This window comes from Nothobranchius furzeri, chromosome 13 (assembly GCF_043380555.1).
Source record: "Nothobranchius furzeri strain GRZ-AD chromosome 13, NfurGRZ-RIMD1, whole genome shotgun sequence".
In the NCBI taxonomy this organism is placed as follows: domain Eukaryota; kingdom Metazoa; phylum Chordata; class Actinopteri; order Cyprinodontiformes; family Nothobranchiidae; genus Nothobranchius; species Nothobranchius furzeri.
In genome coordinates, this window is record NC_091753.1 from 30,027,446 (window position 1) to 30,041,320 (window position 13,875).

At 42.4% G+C, this 13,875-nt stretch overlaps 1 protein-coding gene across 7 annotated transcripts; it reads left to right on the forward strand.

Annotated features, from left to right (window-relative positions):
• The first annotated feature begins 153 nt into the window (after positions 1–153).
• LOC107380522 (outer kinetochore KNL1 complex subunit ZWINT) lies at positions 154–3,727 on the forward strand. 7 transcript variants are annotated; one of them, XR_008563661.2, is made up of 7 exons: positions 2,059–2,206; positions 2,274–2,336; positions 2,421–2,537; positions 2,621–2,776; positions 3,189–3,324; positions 3,392–3,470; positions 3,569–3,727. XR_008563661.2 is itself a non-coding variant. In XM_070543487.1 (7 exons), the coding sequence occupies exons 1-6, from the start codon at positions 2,192–2,194 to the stop codon at positions 3,443–3,445; spliced, it is 489 nt and encodes a 162-aa protein (XP_070399588.1). In that variant the 5' UTR covers positions 2,059–2,191; the 3' UTR covers positions 3,446–3,470; positions 3,569–3,727. The 7 variants fall into 7 exon arrangements, 3 of the variants coding, with proteins under 3 accessions (XP_070399589.1, XP_070399588.1, XP_070399590.1); XM_070543487.1 differs by having other exon boundaries at positions 3,189–3,272; XR_008563660.2 differs by lacking the exons at positions 3,189–3,324; positions 3,392–3,470; positions 3,569–3,727 and adding exons at positions 154–1,479; positions 1,587–1,661; positions 1,744–1,896 and having other exon boundaries at positions 1,994–2,206; positions 2,265–2,336; positions 2,421–2,763.
• Positions 3,728–13,875: the final 10,148 nt, after the last annotated feature.

Sequence of the window (13,875 nt, forward strand, 5' to 3'; positions counted from 1 at the left end):
GGCTCTGGAGGAAAACCGGGAACAGATAAAGCAGATCAAACTCCTGGAGTCTGAAAAAGCACGGAAACCAAATGAACTTCCTCCTGATTTAACGTCCTCAAACGTTCACACACACACACACACACACTCTAACATCTGTATGCAAGTGGACGTCTAACGCTGTTGGCCAATTCTGAATGGTGGGATGGGCTTGGCAGATGAAATGTTTTACAGATTTCTAAAAGTCATTCCTGAAAGAGGGGGATCTGATTGTAGCTTTGCCGACTTAATTCAAATGACTGAATTCTGCTTTTTGAAATTACCTCCAGGTCTAGAATTCAACTATGAAATTTCAAAAGTCTAATGTGTCAGTCATGTTGGAAGAAAGGTTCGATTGAAACAGATTAACTTTCTTAGGCTGTTTATTTTTCACCTTTCAAAAAATGCAAAAGAGGGACGTAGCTTTTGTTTACAATCCGTGAGCCCAAGAGGTTACGATTCTGGGCCGAGCTAACGCTGCAGCGCCGGCATTTGGAGTTCCACACTGGCTGGCAAAACACGGCAGACCCTAGCTAGTAAACGGGAGTGACCCAGAAGTTATTTCTTGTATCCCTAAAGGCTAATTTATACTTCCCCGTCAGCTCCACGAGGGAGAGACGCACGCACAGACGGAGACGTTTTGCATTTAGACTTCTCCGTCTCCTGGGGAGTGTTGCAAAGCAATTCCCCGCCAGAACAACAGAGGGCGTAGCGCTGTTCTGGGATATCCTGTCATGTATCCTTTCCAAAATAGTGCATTTACTGTTGCGTTTTTTGTATTTCAGTGACGATTTAACACAGACGAATTAGTCCCTCATTATTCTTCACCTCTTTGTGCGCTAGCCACCTCTAAATCCAGAATAAAACGCTTGCTCTTATCCTGTCACTCCTCCACTCACGGGTGAATAGAACATTTATATTTTTAGACTTTGTTCCCTGAGGTATTCTCCAAGATGCTTCATGTCTGCCGCTACATATCTTCAGTTCTCTTCGTGTTTTTGATGGCGCCGTTGCCAACAAGTCGATATTACAGTGACATCATTTATCTACCTATCAACTTACTGAGTACGACTCGTCTTCGCTCCTCCTCTAGAGTCTTCTGGTGCTGATCGTAACCGGCAACAGCCATGAAACTGAGCAATGGCAGTGAGAAAGTGTGATCAGGGGCTGCAGTACCCACATTTAGCCACACGATGTCATTCTTACATGTTACACCTAATTTCAGCTGAATGAACTCAATTTATTTCAATCTAATAGAAAATGTTCTATTTGAAGTGTTGAAGCTTTTTCAATGTACCTTTTTTTAGTGAAAGTGAAAATAATTTTTGATTGGCTCATTTAAGCCTGTTGTGTGTTAATGCCCAGGTTTTCTTTGCACAGATGCAGTGTGACTTCCAGCAGCAGCAGCTCACCTCTGAGCCACAGCTGCTGACGGAGAACCAAGAGAATCGCCAACTCCAGGTTCAGCCTCTTTATTCTTAACTCTCTAATGGGTTCCTTGTTTTTCTTTGTTTGATCACTGAACAAGGCCGTTTGTGTTCCCCTGCTCTGTGCTCCTGATTGATCAGCTGGATAAGATGTTAGGGAACGCAAAAGAGGAGGTGGGTCGGTTAAAGTTTGACCTGCAAGACCAAGTCAAGCTAGTGAGTTTCTTTCCTCAACCTAAACCCTTTTACTCCTTTAAGCACAAGTTATTCACGATTTGGTTTGGAATTGTTGTTTCAGATTGCTGAGAAACAGGAGAACCTGGATGTGTCTGAGGAGAAGAGCAGAGTCCTGCAGGAGGAGCTCACAGCTCTGAAGCTTCACATGGAAGTGCTGGAGAGGAGGAAGAACGAGGCAGAGAGGGGAGTCCGGTCTCTCAAGTCCAGAGTCAAAGTAGGAATCATCCAGGTTTCTGCTCGGAGAATAAATAAAGGAGCAGTGAGAGCAGAACGAAATGGTTAAATTCACTTGTTCATTTTTTCAAACTCAGGTGTTGACTGCAGAGGTGGAGTCCGTAGGAGCAGCGGGGGACAATCTGCTGTCTGAGAATCTTATCAGTCGGAATCACTTGGAGGAGATGGAGAAGCTGCGTTTGTCTCTCAGCGAGGAGAACAACCAGCTGCGGGAGGAGCTGGAAGGACTGAGAGAGGAGTAGCAACTCAGAGAAGAGCTGGAGGACAGGGCGGAGATGCTCCAAGCTGAGGTTTGTGTTAGAAAGTGTTACACATGTTGGGCTTTAAACCTGAAGATGTTTACCTCAGCACCCATAGACAGGAGAGCTGAATACAACTCTAAAGACTCTTACTGAGCAGAACCAGCAGCTGGTGGAGAAGGTGAGGCTGGAAGATCTGTGCTGATGTTGTGGTGTGGGATCATTTTGGGGGAATCGTCTTTGATTCATATTTAATGTTTTTAAGGTATCATCAACACAGGAGCTTCTAAAGACCGCCCAAGACGAGCTCTATGAACAGAGGAGCGTGACGTCTGATCCAGAGAAACGGATGGAGGAGAAGGAGTCTTGCTCAAGTCTAAAGGTTCGTTGGAGCCACAGATAAATGATCTGGTGCAGAGTCTGAGGGGCGTTGATGCTGAGAGGGATAATCGGCTCTGTGAGAAGGAAACCAGTCAGCAGACCTTCAAGGAGGAGTTGCAGGAGGTGCTGAGCAGAGTTTCGTCTCTCAGTGAGGAGCGGGATCAGCTGCAGGAGGCGCTGGAAGGCATGAGAGTGGAGAAGAGGCAGCTCGGAGAGGAGCTGGAGGACAGGATACGCATGGTTGGTTATGTTTACCTAACATGGTCACTAATTATCTGAATAAAGATTAGATTTGGCTTTAAAGCAACTCTATAAATTAGGGATGCAACGATACCACCTTTTTCCAAACCGATACTTGGATCTGAGTACTCACCGATACCGATACTTCTACCGCGCAAAAAAATGCAATGATTTGGAATACAGATTTTATTTTCATCTCTGCTGTCAACAGGAAAAGTCTGTGAGGTAGATGAAAAGTAAAATATATGAGTGGAAATCATCACAAAACTAAAATATTAGGTGAACAGAAATGACAAGTTACAGTGAAGCCATTTTCAAGCAACTGCATTGGTATCGGTTAACTTTTACCGATACTGGTATCTGTATCGGTGCATCCCTACTCTAAATGACACCTTCATCCGTCTGATTCCAGATGTCAGCCGTTCAGGAAAAGCTCAGCCAGCAGGAGCAGTGGAGCCGGCATCAGCAAGAACGAGACGCTGAGCTGAAACATGAAGTCGGTTCAAATAATTAACAGAACATTTAAAATCTCCGCCTCCATATTCGCTGTAGGTGTCCTGCTGCACCTGGTTAGTTTTCAGAGGCACAAACAATGAAATCTTCCTTATTTATCAGGTGCAGCACCTCGAGGAGCAGCTGCAAACACAAACAAAACAACAAGCACGCTAAAGCTGAAGCCGACGCCTCTCAGCAGGTTTGTAAACAAGCCTAAAAATTAGCTTCTGTACAAAATGTTTCTGCAACATCAGCGAGTTAGATTCTCTAGAAATGCATCTCTCTTGTTCTCTGCAGGAGATGAAGATGACCCAAAGGAGGTGTGCTGGCCTCTGTCTCCCAAAGAGGAGGAGATGTGCAAAATGCAATAAGATTTTAAAATGTGCAATGTTTTTCCCTCCACTGTCTTTTTGTTGTTTGAACTAGAAAATTAATAAAGTTGTTATTTACCCTTCAGTTCTCTAATGTGGTCGGGTTTAATTGAATTCTCAATGCAGAAAACCGTCTTTGGCAACGCGACCGTTTCACTAGTTGTTTACGAGAGAATGAAGGTGTTTTCTCCTACAGCTGCAGGAGCACAACTTCCTCTTAATGGAGTGCAGCCCCTTAAGTTTGAGTTTTTTTTTAATCTATCCAAATCCATATCAGCAGTGAAATGGGCGAATTAAGGGAGTGATTAGCAGCTGGGTGCTGTTGCTTTAATGCACAAATGAAACTGATGATTGGCCATCGCTTTTTCTTTTAATGCACGGCCAACAAAGACTTCAGATGTAATGGAAAAGCCCTTGCTTCCAGGAAAACTTTACAGGTAGCTGCCAGTGGCCTCCGGCGCGGACATTCCTGCACGAAAACAGAGAAATTCTCTACCATTAAAGTCCTGGATGGTCTATGGGATGGAGACTGCATCAGAATAAATAAAATGGGGAAAAAATACTTAAAAGAAGCCAAAAAGCTTGTTTTAATAAGTGGAAACCTAAAAGTGACCTCATAACTCCACAGATGTCCTTGAATAATAAAGATATGCATCTTCCTGACTTTGAATAAATACTTCATGATATGCATCCTCTCATCCTTTGTGTTTTATGTCATGAATTCAGCCAACAGAGAGGGCCTTGTTAATCATTTCAGCAGCACGAAGCACTGCTCTCTCAACAGAAAGCCTTTTGTGAGACCGCAGAAGGGCCTGTGGCTTTAAAACACGCTCACATGTGTAATAATTATATTTAACCAACAAAATGATTAATTTGGAGTTCCTTCAGTGGGCTCAAGAAGTCAAATTAGGTCTGAGCTGCCTGTTTTTCTCTTGCAGTAAGTGTTTTTGTTCAGTAGAGGGCAGCAGACCTGCATCCACGCGTGAATATGCTCCACAGTGAGGTGTGTAGCGTTATGGATTTATGCTCTTTTATGAAAGAGAAACCATGCTACGTATTAATTCGGAATATTAATTTTAATAAATCAATAACCAAATTTTATATTGTTCAGAAGACTCAAAGGTTGTTTTCATCCATAAACTGCCGATAATATCTGAGTGTCTGTGTTTCAGTTCAATGAGGAAACCAGTTTGACGTTTAAAAGTTTTAATTCTTCAAATTAAACTAATGATTTTGAAATTGACAAACAGGAAATACAATCAACATTAGTAACTTTGTGGGACAATCTCTTTAACAGTTGATATGCTGTTCTGGCTCAAATAGACCTTCTGATGAATTTATGAAGATTGAGAATGTTGTGATGGTGAGAGTGATATGAGCTGGGATGGGTGCGTGAGTGCATCTGATTTTGCTTCAGGAAGAACCAGGTGTCTGAGTGAAAAGTGATGGTTTGAATAAACTTAGGCTCTTAGTTGGAAAAGATGCATCAAAACGCTAAACACCGTGTTCTGTCTCACCGAATTCTTTTGGACCCTCTTTCGGATCCGGGGCGTCACCTTAGGATGTTTCATCCAGGGCACCTTGGCTGGCAGAAAAGACAAAGATGCGCTGCGACCCGGTCCAGAGTTGCCCCTCGGTACACGTTGATGGTAAAGCGTTTTGTCGACGCGCTTTCTTAAGTTAATTCACTCAGAAATCAAAAGACTCGGTAATGAGTCTGCGTTAGAAGTTGCGGTTCAGCTATTCTGCCTGGCGTGGCAGAAACAGCGTGAGAGAAGGGGGGAAGAACGAGCCAACAGGCTCTGCCCCCCCTTTGGTTTTCAGGTCTGTTCTCTCTCGTTGTCCAACACGAACTGTATCATAAGACTGAAAACTTACCAAAAACCTTTCTCTTCTCAAAGCAAACGTGCGTCATCAAATGTGTCTGGAGTTTACTGTGAGCAGGTGTGTGTGGATGTGTGTGAATGTTTGTGCTTGAGTGTGTGTGAAGGTCAGTAACAAACATTCTCAACATTATTTAAGAATGGATTCATTAAACCATTATAATTACCCCAAAGCTAAATAGTCATTCATTTGATTAAACACATTTATAATGAGCAAAATGATAATGTTATTTTAACATTAAAATCAAGAAAAAGAAGTTTAAACTTTATGTTTTGACTTGGTCTGGGTACAACTCATGTAAACACATCTTCTGGTAGACTGCAGGTGGCAGATGTTATGGTTTCCTCCCAGACTCGCTGGCGTTCAGGTCTTAATCTGTGGGTGAAAGTTCTCAGCGACCCAGCTTTGACACAGCTGAGTCCAACACCACCTTTGTGATAGAAAACCCATATTTCCTCACGTTACAGGTGCAAGAGTTGTGAAATGTGCAGCGTTTATGCAATTTTACTCACAAAGAACAAAAAAAAAAAATCTTCTCGCAGATCAAATAAATCAGAAATGAGTAGCTTGTTTTCTATTTCTGCAGCTTTGCTACTTAAAGAGCAAGTCAGCCCCAAATCAATTTTTTCCCCTGATAAACTACACTCAACAAAAATATAAACGCAACACCTTTGTTTCTGCTCCGACTTTTCATGAGACGGACTTAAAGATCTAAAATTCATTCCAGATACATAATATTACCATTTTTCTCAAACATTGTTCACAAATCAGTCTAAATGTGTGATAGTGAGCATTTCTGCTTTGCTGAGATAATCCATTCCACCTCACAGGTATGCCACATCAAGATGCTGATCTGACATCATGAGTAGTGCACAGGTGTGCCTTGTACTGCCCTGTCAACACAGAGACACACAAGACAAACAATCATGCACACACACACTCACACCTAAGGACAATTTAGACAGACCGATTAACCTAACAGTCATGTCTTTGGAGTGTGGGAGGAAGCCGGAGTACCCGGAGAGAACCCACGCATGCACAGGGAGAACATGCAAACTTCTGGCGTTGAGCCGGTGTCGGTAAAAGATCTGCTCGGGTGCAAGATCGGCTCGGGTCGGTCGACTGCTGATGACGTCTAAGTAGTTAATTGGCTGAACATGAACCTTACGGAATTACGTAATCACGTAACGTTGTTATCACGTGACGTTGGTCCAGGCAAATTTTTTCTATTGGAAAGATGGACAACTTTTACAAAGAAATCCATCATTACCTCTTTGAAAATACACTTTTAGCATAGAGCTGCAAGTATATTAGTGCTGAACGATTAACTGCATGTGCAATTAAATTGCGATGTGATAAAAGGAGATTTTCTAATGGCAAAGGCTGCAATTTGGCAGCGAGTGGTTAGCGCAATGCTAATATACATGGAAAAACCCATAGGAATGCTAATGCTAATATCGCCGATTACATTATTACAAATTATGAATTAGAAACGTGCCAAATGATTACATTTGGAGTCTAATAGAAAGTAAAACTACCATCAATCAAATAAGTACAGACAGGTATTTTAGTAAAGCCAGAAAACTGTTAACTCCAGAGTTTTGGCTAGCAGCTATGAGCGTAACTGAACTACTCATGGACAAGATGTCAAAAACTCAACACAAATACTTCAATAAACGGGACACACTTCTTTCCTGCAAATACAATTTCACAGGTGTTGCTAATACCTATGATCCTTCAAGGGATGTGCTCAAGGAGGAGTTCAACATGAATCAAATATAGTGTTTTATTTTACAAATACTATTATAAACACAAACTTACGTCTTAAGAAACATTATTTTAATAACGAAACTGCTAAATTCTTTCCAACAGTATAGATGTGTAGTGTATTTTGTCCGAGTGGGTTTGCCGTACTTTGACGTCATCGGCAGTCGAAGGACCCCGAGCCGATCTTGCACCCGAGCAGATACTGTACCGACAACTGGCAAACAGTTGCTCAGAACAAACTTGTTCGTTTTAATACATGACTGCAGTACCCACATTTGACCACAGGGTGTCATCGTTACTCCATGCACCTTTATGTGTAATGAAGTGGGAAACGTAAAATTTGCAGGAAGGTATCTTGCATCTGTCATCAAATGATATCAGTGGCAATGAAATTACTTTAGAATCTTTAAACAAATAATATCTGCAATAAAATCAAATCCACATAAATTATTTAAGGTTTAATGTTTTTGTCACATGTCCCGAAAATTTAGCATTTGTTATGTGTCTCTAATGGTGATAATGGTCGGAGGCCCCAGAGGGGCTTATAAAGGATTTGACAAATGAAAACTTTGAAATGTACACACACACACACACACACTCACACACACACACACACACACACGCACACACACACACACACACACACACGCACACGCACGCACACACACACACACACACACACACACACACACACACACACACACACACACACACACACACACACACACACACACACACACACACACACACAGTTTCGGTGTAAATACAATGGAATGTGTTCTGGGAGCTGGAGAGACAAGTTCAGTTACACTGTTCACACTTGATGTTTATCCACAACGTGTGTGTGTGTGTGTGTGTGTGTGCGTGCGCGCGCGCGCGCGTGTGTGTGTGTGTGTGTCTGATTAGAGCAAACCGCTAAAACACATTATCGTGTTGTAAAGTCAGGTGTGTGTCTGCAGCGCTCCCCATCAGTAATCACCACCTATAGCAGCTGCATGTAGAGCTCGCGAGCTTCACGTTTCTCAGCTGCACCGTTGTCAACTGAAAACTATCAAAACTGGAAATATCCGTTCAACTTTCCTCACGTCAGGTAATTCCGGACATTCAAGCGTTTATTATTGTAGTTAATGCAACGCTGAAGTCCGTAATGTCATGACTCATGTGAAACCGCTTACCTCTTCCCTGCAGGACCGGTTCGCTGCCTCCAAAGTTTCGGTCGGATTCCTCCACAGGACGCTTCAATGGTCCTTCTTTTTATTCAGCCTTGGGCATAGCGCCTCCGTGTGGCCGACTGGAGTGAACGACGCAACAGTTGAGAGAAGGACAAAATATGACAGCAAAAAATAACCTTCATAGTCATGGGCCCCAAGTCTTCAGTGGGGTTCTCATTTATCTGTTTTCTCAAAGAGATGCTGTTTTTTTGTTTTTGTTTGTTGTTTCAAATTTTGAATGAACGTTCACACCTAAATGTCAGATTATGACAAACATTTATTTATTTATTTATTAGTCATACTAGCTATGAGGTCATTCAAAGTATTATTACTCATTTTAGCTATTTGTTTGTGGACAATTTGTTTTGTTTTCAGTACATAAAAACATAATAACTTTAATAATAATTATTATTATTTGTTGTTGTTGTCAATGTTAGCATATCATTGAATTAATCACAGTAATCATGTGGATTGTAATATCCATCCATCCATCCATTTTCAGCTGCTTATCCGGGGTTGGGTCGTGGGGGCAGCAGCCTAAGCCGAGAGGCCCAGACTTCCCCTCATCAGCTACCTGGGCCAGCTCCTCGGGGGAAGTCCCAAGGCGTTCCCTGGCCAGCTGAGAGACATAGTCCCTATAAAGTGTCTTCCTCTGGCTCTTCTCCCGGTTGGGCGTGCCCGAAAAACCTCACCTGGGAGGCATCCAGGAGGCATCCTGACCAGATGCTTGAGCCACCTCAACTGGCTCCTCTCAACCTGGAGGAGCAGCGGATCTACTCCAAGCCCCTCCCAGATCACTGAGCTTCTAACCCTATCTCTAAGGGAGAGCCCAGCCACTCTGCAGAGATAATTTCAGCCGCTTGTATCCGCCATCTCGTTCTTTCGGTCACTACCCAAAGCTCATGACTACCTCTTACCCTTAAAAAGCAGACTGGATGATTACTAGTTTGATGTTAGAGAACTTAAAAGCAATCTCAGAGTTCTTCTGATCAAAGATCAGATTTCTCTCTCTCTCTCTCTCTCTCTCTCTCTCTCTCTCTCTCTCTCTCTCTCTCTCTCTCCCTCCTCCTACTACCACTAATGCAGTCTCCAAAGCATTCCTTGCATCCACTTACTTACATATGTAATATGTAAATGTGTTTTATGATCAGAAGGTGGCAACATTTCTTCACTTAGACCCCCAAAACTTCAAAATGTAAGTAATGCTTCTGCGGTCTTGATTTAAAACAAAACCCCAGATATTCTGTCATGGATCCCAGCACTTTTCTTTCCCTTTGTAAATACTTTATTAATTTCTAACCATCAGGCAGCTTTTAAATGGTTTTCTTCCCATGTTCCCATTGCCAATAAAACGTATTTGTTCATCTATCTATCTATCCATCCATCCATACATACATATTTTCTTCAGCTTATCCATGGATGGATCATGGAGGCTACAGATTTAGGAGGGAAGTCCTCTTCCCTGCGATACACTCCAGTTCCTCCAGGGGTTCCTAAAACATTCCTATATAATCCCTATTTCAAGGTATGCACCTCCGTCCAGTTGCTTGGAAAACTTCCAGGAGGAAGATGAGCATGAGGCATCCTAATTAAAGGCCACCTCAACTCCAGAGGAGATGAACCAACTGCTGGGGTTTCTGTCTTCAGCAACGGGGACTTTGCTCTGGTCTGAAGTGGTGAAAAAGGGGCTGAGTAGGAATAAGAAGCTCCTGATTTATGTGACCATTGTGGTTTATCTTTTTAAAATGCAAAAGTGGGAAATACTGTTTTTAAACATTTGTGTTAAAAGTCTTTTATTTTGTGTGTTCACACCCTGGTGTAGCAGACAACCTTCACATGTTTAATCTCAGTTTACTTTCCTAAACATGATTGTCTTTGTGAAATTAAAATATTACAGCAAAATAGGATCCACAGAACACACACTCATGTTACATTTGAAAAACTGAATAAAAACATGTGAGGATACATGAAGCTTTTGCTCATCAGGCTCTGGTACCAACACATCGTCAATAAGCTCATTGTCCTGTTGAGAATGAGCAAATGCTTCAAAATGAAACCGAGCCAAAGAAAGAAAGAATTTAAACAAAGAGTAGCAACCGTTACCAGCGATGCAAAAATGGAAAAATCAACGGATGGAGCTCTGGTGACCAAGTAGATCGTTGCTTTTCCATCACCTCCAACAAGTCTGCCTGTTCTCCTCTGACATCATCAAGGACTCGTCATCCACCCAACAGCTGCCTGTTGAATAATGTTATTTTCTTCAGATCCTTCTCTGTAGACCCTAAAGATGGTTATGGATGAAAATGCCAATAAATCAGCAGTTACTGAAATTCTCAGACCAGGCTATTATGCCCAGTTTGCACGTCAGCCAGTCATCTTCACCACATAGATGTCTAAATGCACTGTGGTGTAACTTGCTCGTCAGGTTTTATTCTGTGAACTCAACATTAACAGATACACTTCTGTCTGTTAGTGCTGAGAGATAGCTGACTGTCATCTCCTCAAGGCATTTGTTGATAATAATAAAATAAAAATGATACAGCCGACCTAATTGTTGAGGTTGTCTCTATTTGAAGTGCAGAGTCCTTAAAGTAGACTAATGTGAATAAAACACACACCTGAAGGTCCTTTTGGTGCTTTGCTATTTATTATCTAAATCCACTTTCCCTTCAGTGCTTGTGTTCAAAACTCAGGTTGCAGTCTGGTCCTGCTGGACCTGACCGCAACCTCTGACACTGTTGACCATCACCTGCTACTGGAGAGGCTGAGAGACTGGGTAGGCCTATCAGGAACTGCTCTGGAGTGGTTCTCCTCTTATCTCTCTGAGCGCTCCTTTTCTGTGGCCGTCTCCAAGTTTAGGTCCTCCACCACCTCTCTTACCCATGGTGTCCCACAAGGTTCTGTGCTGGGGCCTCTGCTCTTCCTCCTCTATCTGCTTCCTCTTCAGCACATCCTGAGCTCCTTCAAAGGAATCTCCTACCATCTTTATGCAGATGACATCCAACTGTACATCTCCTTTAAGCACCATGAGATGTCTAAGCTGCAGCTGTTACACACCTGCTTAGACTCTATCGAAACCTGGATGGCTGGGAGCTTTCTACAGCTGAATGAAGATAAGACTGAGATCCTCATCTGTGCCCCAGACAAGCTGGTTCCCAAAGTCAGAGACTCTCTTGGTCAGCTTGCTTCCCACACCAAACCTTCCGTCAGGAATCTTGGCGTGACCTTTGACCCAGCTCTCACCCTGGATTCTCATGTCAGTTCTCTTGTTCGCTCTTCCTTCTTCCATCTCAGGAACATTGCAAGGCTGGATCCCATTCTGTCCCGCTCTGAACTTGAGACAGTTCTCCACACCTTCATCTCCTCACACTTAGACTACTGTAACTCTCTTTTCACGTGTCTGAGCAGAACCTCCCTGAACCGTCTACAGGTGGTTCAGAATGCCTGTGCTCAGCTTCTGACCAAGTCCTCCAAACACACCCACATCACCCCGCTTCTCCTCCAGCTTCATTGGCTGCCAGTCAACTTCAGGGTTCATTTCAAGATCCTGGTTCTGGTCTATAGGGCCTTACATGGACAAGCACCATCTTACATTGGTGATCTTCTTAGTCCCTACACCACCAGCAGGTCCCTGAGATCCAGTGATCAAAGCCTTCTGGTTGTGCAGCACCAGGCTAAAGACCAAAGGTGACAGATCATTTGCTGCTGTGGCCCCCAGACTTTGGATTTCTCTCCCCCTGAGCCTGAGATCAGTGGACTCAGTGGTCTCCTTTAAAAAGCAGCTGAAGACTCACCTGTTCAAGCTGGCTTTTGTATGATCTTCTTCACCACTCTCTCTTTATTCTGCTCTCCCCACCTATTCCACCTTCCTCAGGATCCACTGATTTCCCTCTTTCCTATTCACTCTCACTTTCTTAACATTTTTTAATCACAATTGTCTATTTTTTGCTCATTTTAAATTTATTTTTAACCATTTTCTAAATGCTTTTTTATATTTTTACATGTTTTGTTTTTGTGAAGCGCCTCGTTATTTTTATCTTGAGAGGTGCTATAGAAATGATATTTCCTTCTTCTTCTCACGTGTTACATACTGGTACCATGTTCAGACATGTGGACAAGGCCATTTGCAAATACTATGGAACATAAAACTGGATCTATTTGTACGTTGTTTCTGGCTATTTTCAGATGACTGCCTGCAGCTCAGCACAGATAGGAAGACGTTACCTGCTAAAACCACTTCAGGCACAGCCTGTTCTGTGTGAAAAAGATGAGTTGTCAGCATCGCAGGACACAGATTGTCATCTAACACATAGTAAACAGAAGGCAGTTTAGTTTTCCAGACGGAGTTCACAGAGGTCACTGAACAGTCTGAGAAGACTGACTCGTTGCAGCAAAACAGCAGAGGAAAGCACCAGCTGCTCTGTCACGGAAACAGCAGGTTAGATTCTGGTCCACAGTTGCTGCTAAGAAATGATGACAAAACCATCAAACGCGTCTCGGTTGGGACTCTCAGTCTTGTTATTTGGATCAAACTGAATTAGAATTTACTTCACCAGGTACATTTGGAATTAAACTTTATTCCATTTCACATAGATGTATATCTTGTGTTTGTCTCTAGTCAAAAACGTGAGTTGTGATGTTTAAAATACAAAATTCAATCAGAATCCTCTTTTCTATTTTATGGATGGAGTTGTGTTATTAAACAAGACACTGGAGAACAAATGCATTCAAATTCATTTTTTGAACTGAATTTTAATCAATATCAGAGTAAGATAATGTAAGGTAAATAGAAGTTTTACAAAGCAAATAACAACTATCTTCATCAAGGGAAGAAAGTTATGCAAATTGAGTTGGCTCAATGTGAAAAGGTAACGGAGCTTCTTTTTAATTCAGAAAGGCACACCAAGCTGTAACCTGTACATTACTGCCTAAAGACCTTTTCTGACAGCATGATGTAGGCTAAAAGATCTCAAAAAGCAACTCATCAGCCCTCTGTTGTTAGGAAATTTCAAAATAAAAGAATCCAGAACATCCAAAGCACTGAAGGCCTCAGTGAAAGGGAGACTAGGACGTTTTGGTTTGCTTTTAGCCCCCTCTAGAGTTTGGTTAGTAGCACCAAAAGTAAAACCTATCACCACGCTGTGCATTAATCTTTAAACTAACAGCTGAAATGTCTCCCCATGCAGCCTTCATCAGTGTCTACATGAGCGGCTCATCACTAAAGTAAACAAAAGTGATCTAAAACACGCAGGAAATAAGATGGAGACCGGCCCTCCAGGTCCACAACAGAATACTCATGCTGTGAAGGGTGATTTTAGCACATGCTGGCTCAAGACAATGATTTAAAAATATAAAAGCATTGCACAGCATT

Bases quoted from the DNA above. Each gene is read 5' to 3' on its own strand.
- LOC107380522 (XM_070543487.1), top strand. The intron at 2,538-2,620 runs GTTCGTTGGAGC...CTCTGTGAGAAG, and splicing joins AGTCTTGCTCAAGTCTAAAG to GAAACCAGTCAGCAGACCTT. The intron at 3,273-3,391 runs GTCGGTTCAAAT...CTTATTTATCAG, and splicing joins ACGCTGAGCTGAAACATGAA to GTGCAGCACCTCGAGGAGCA.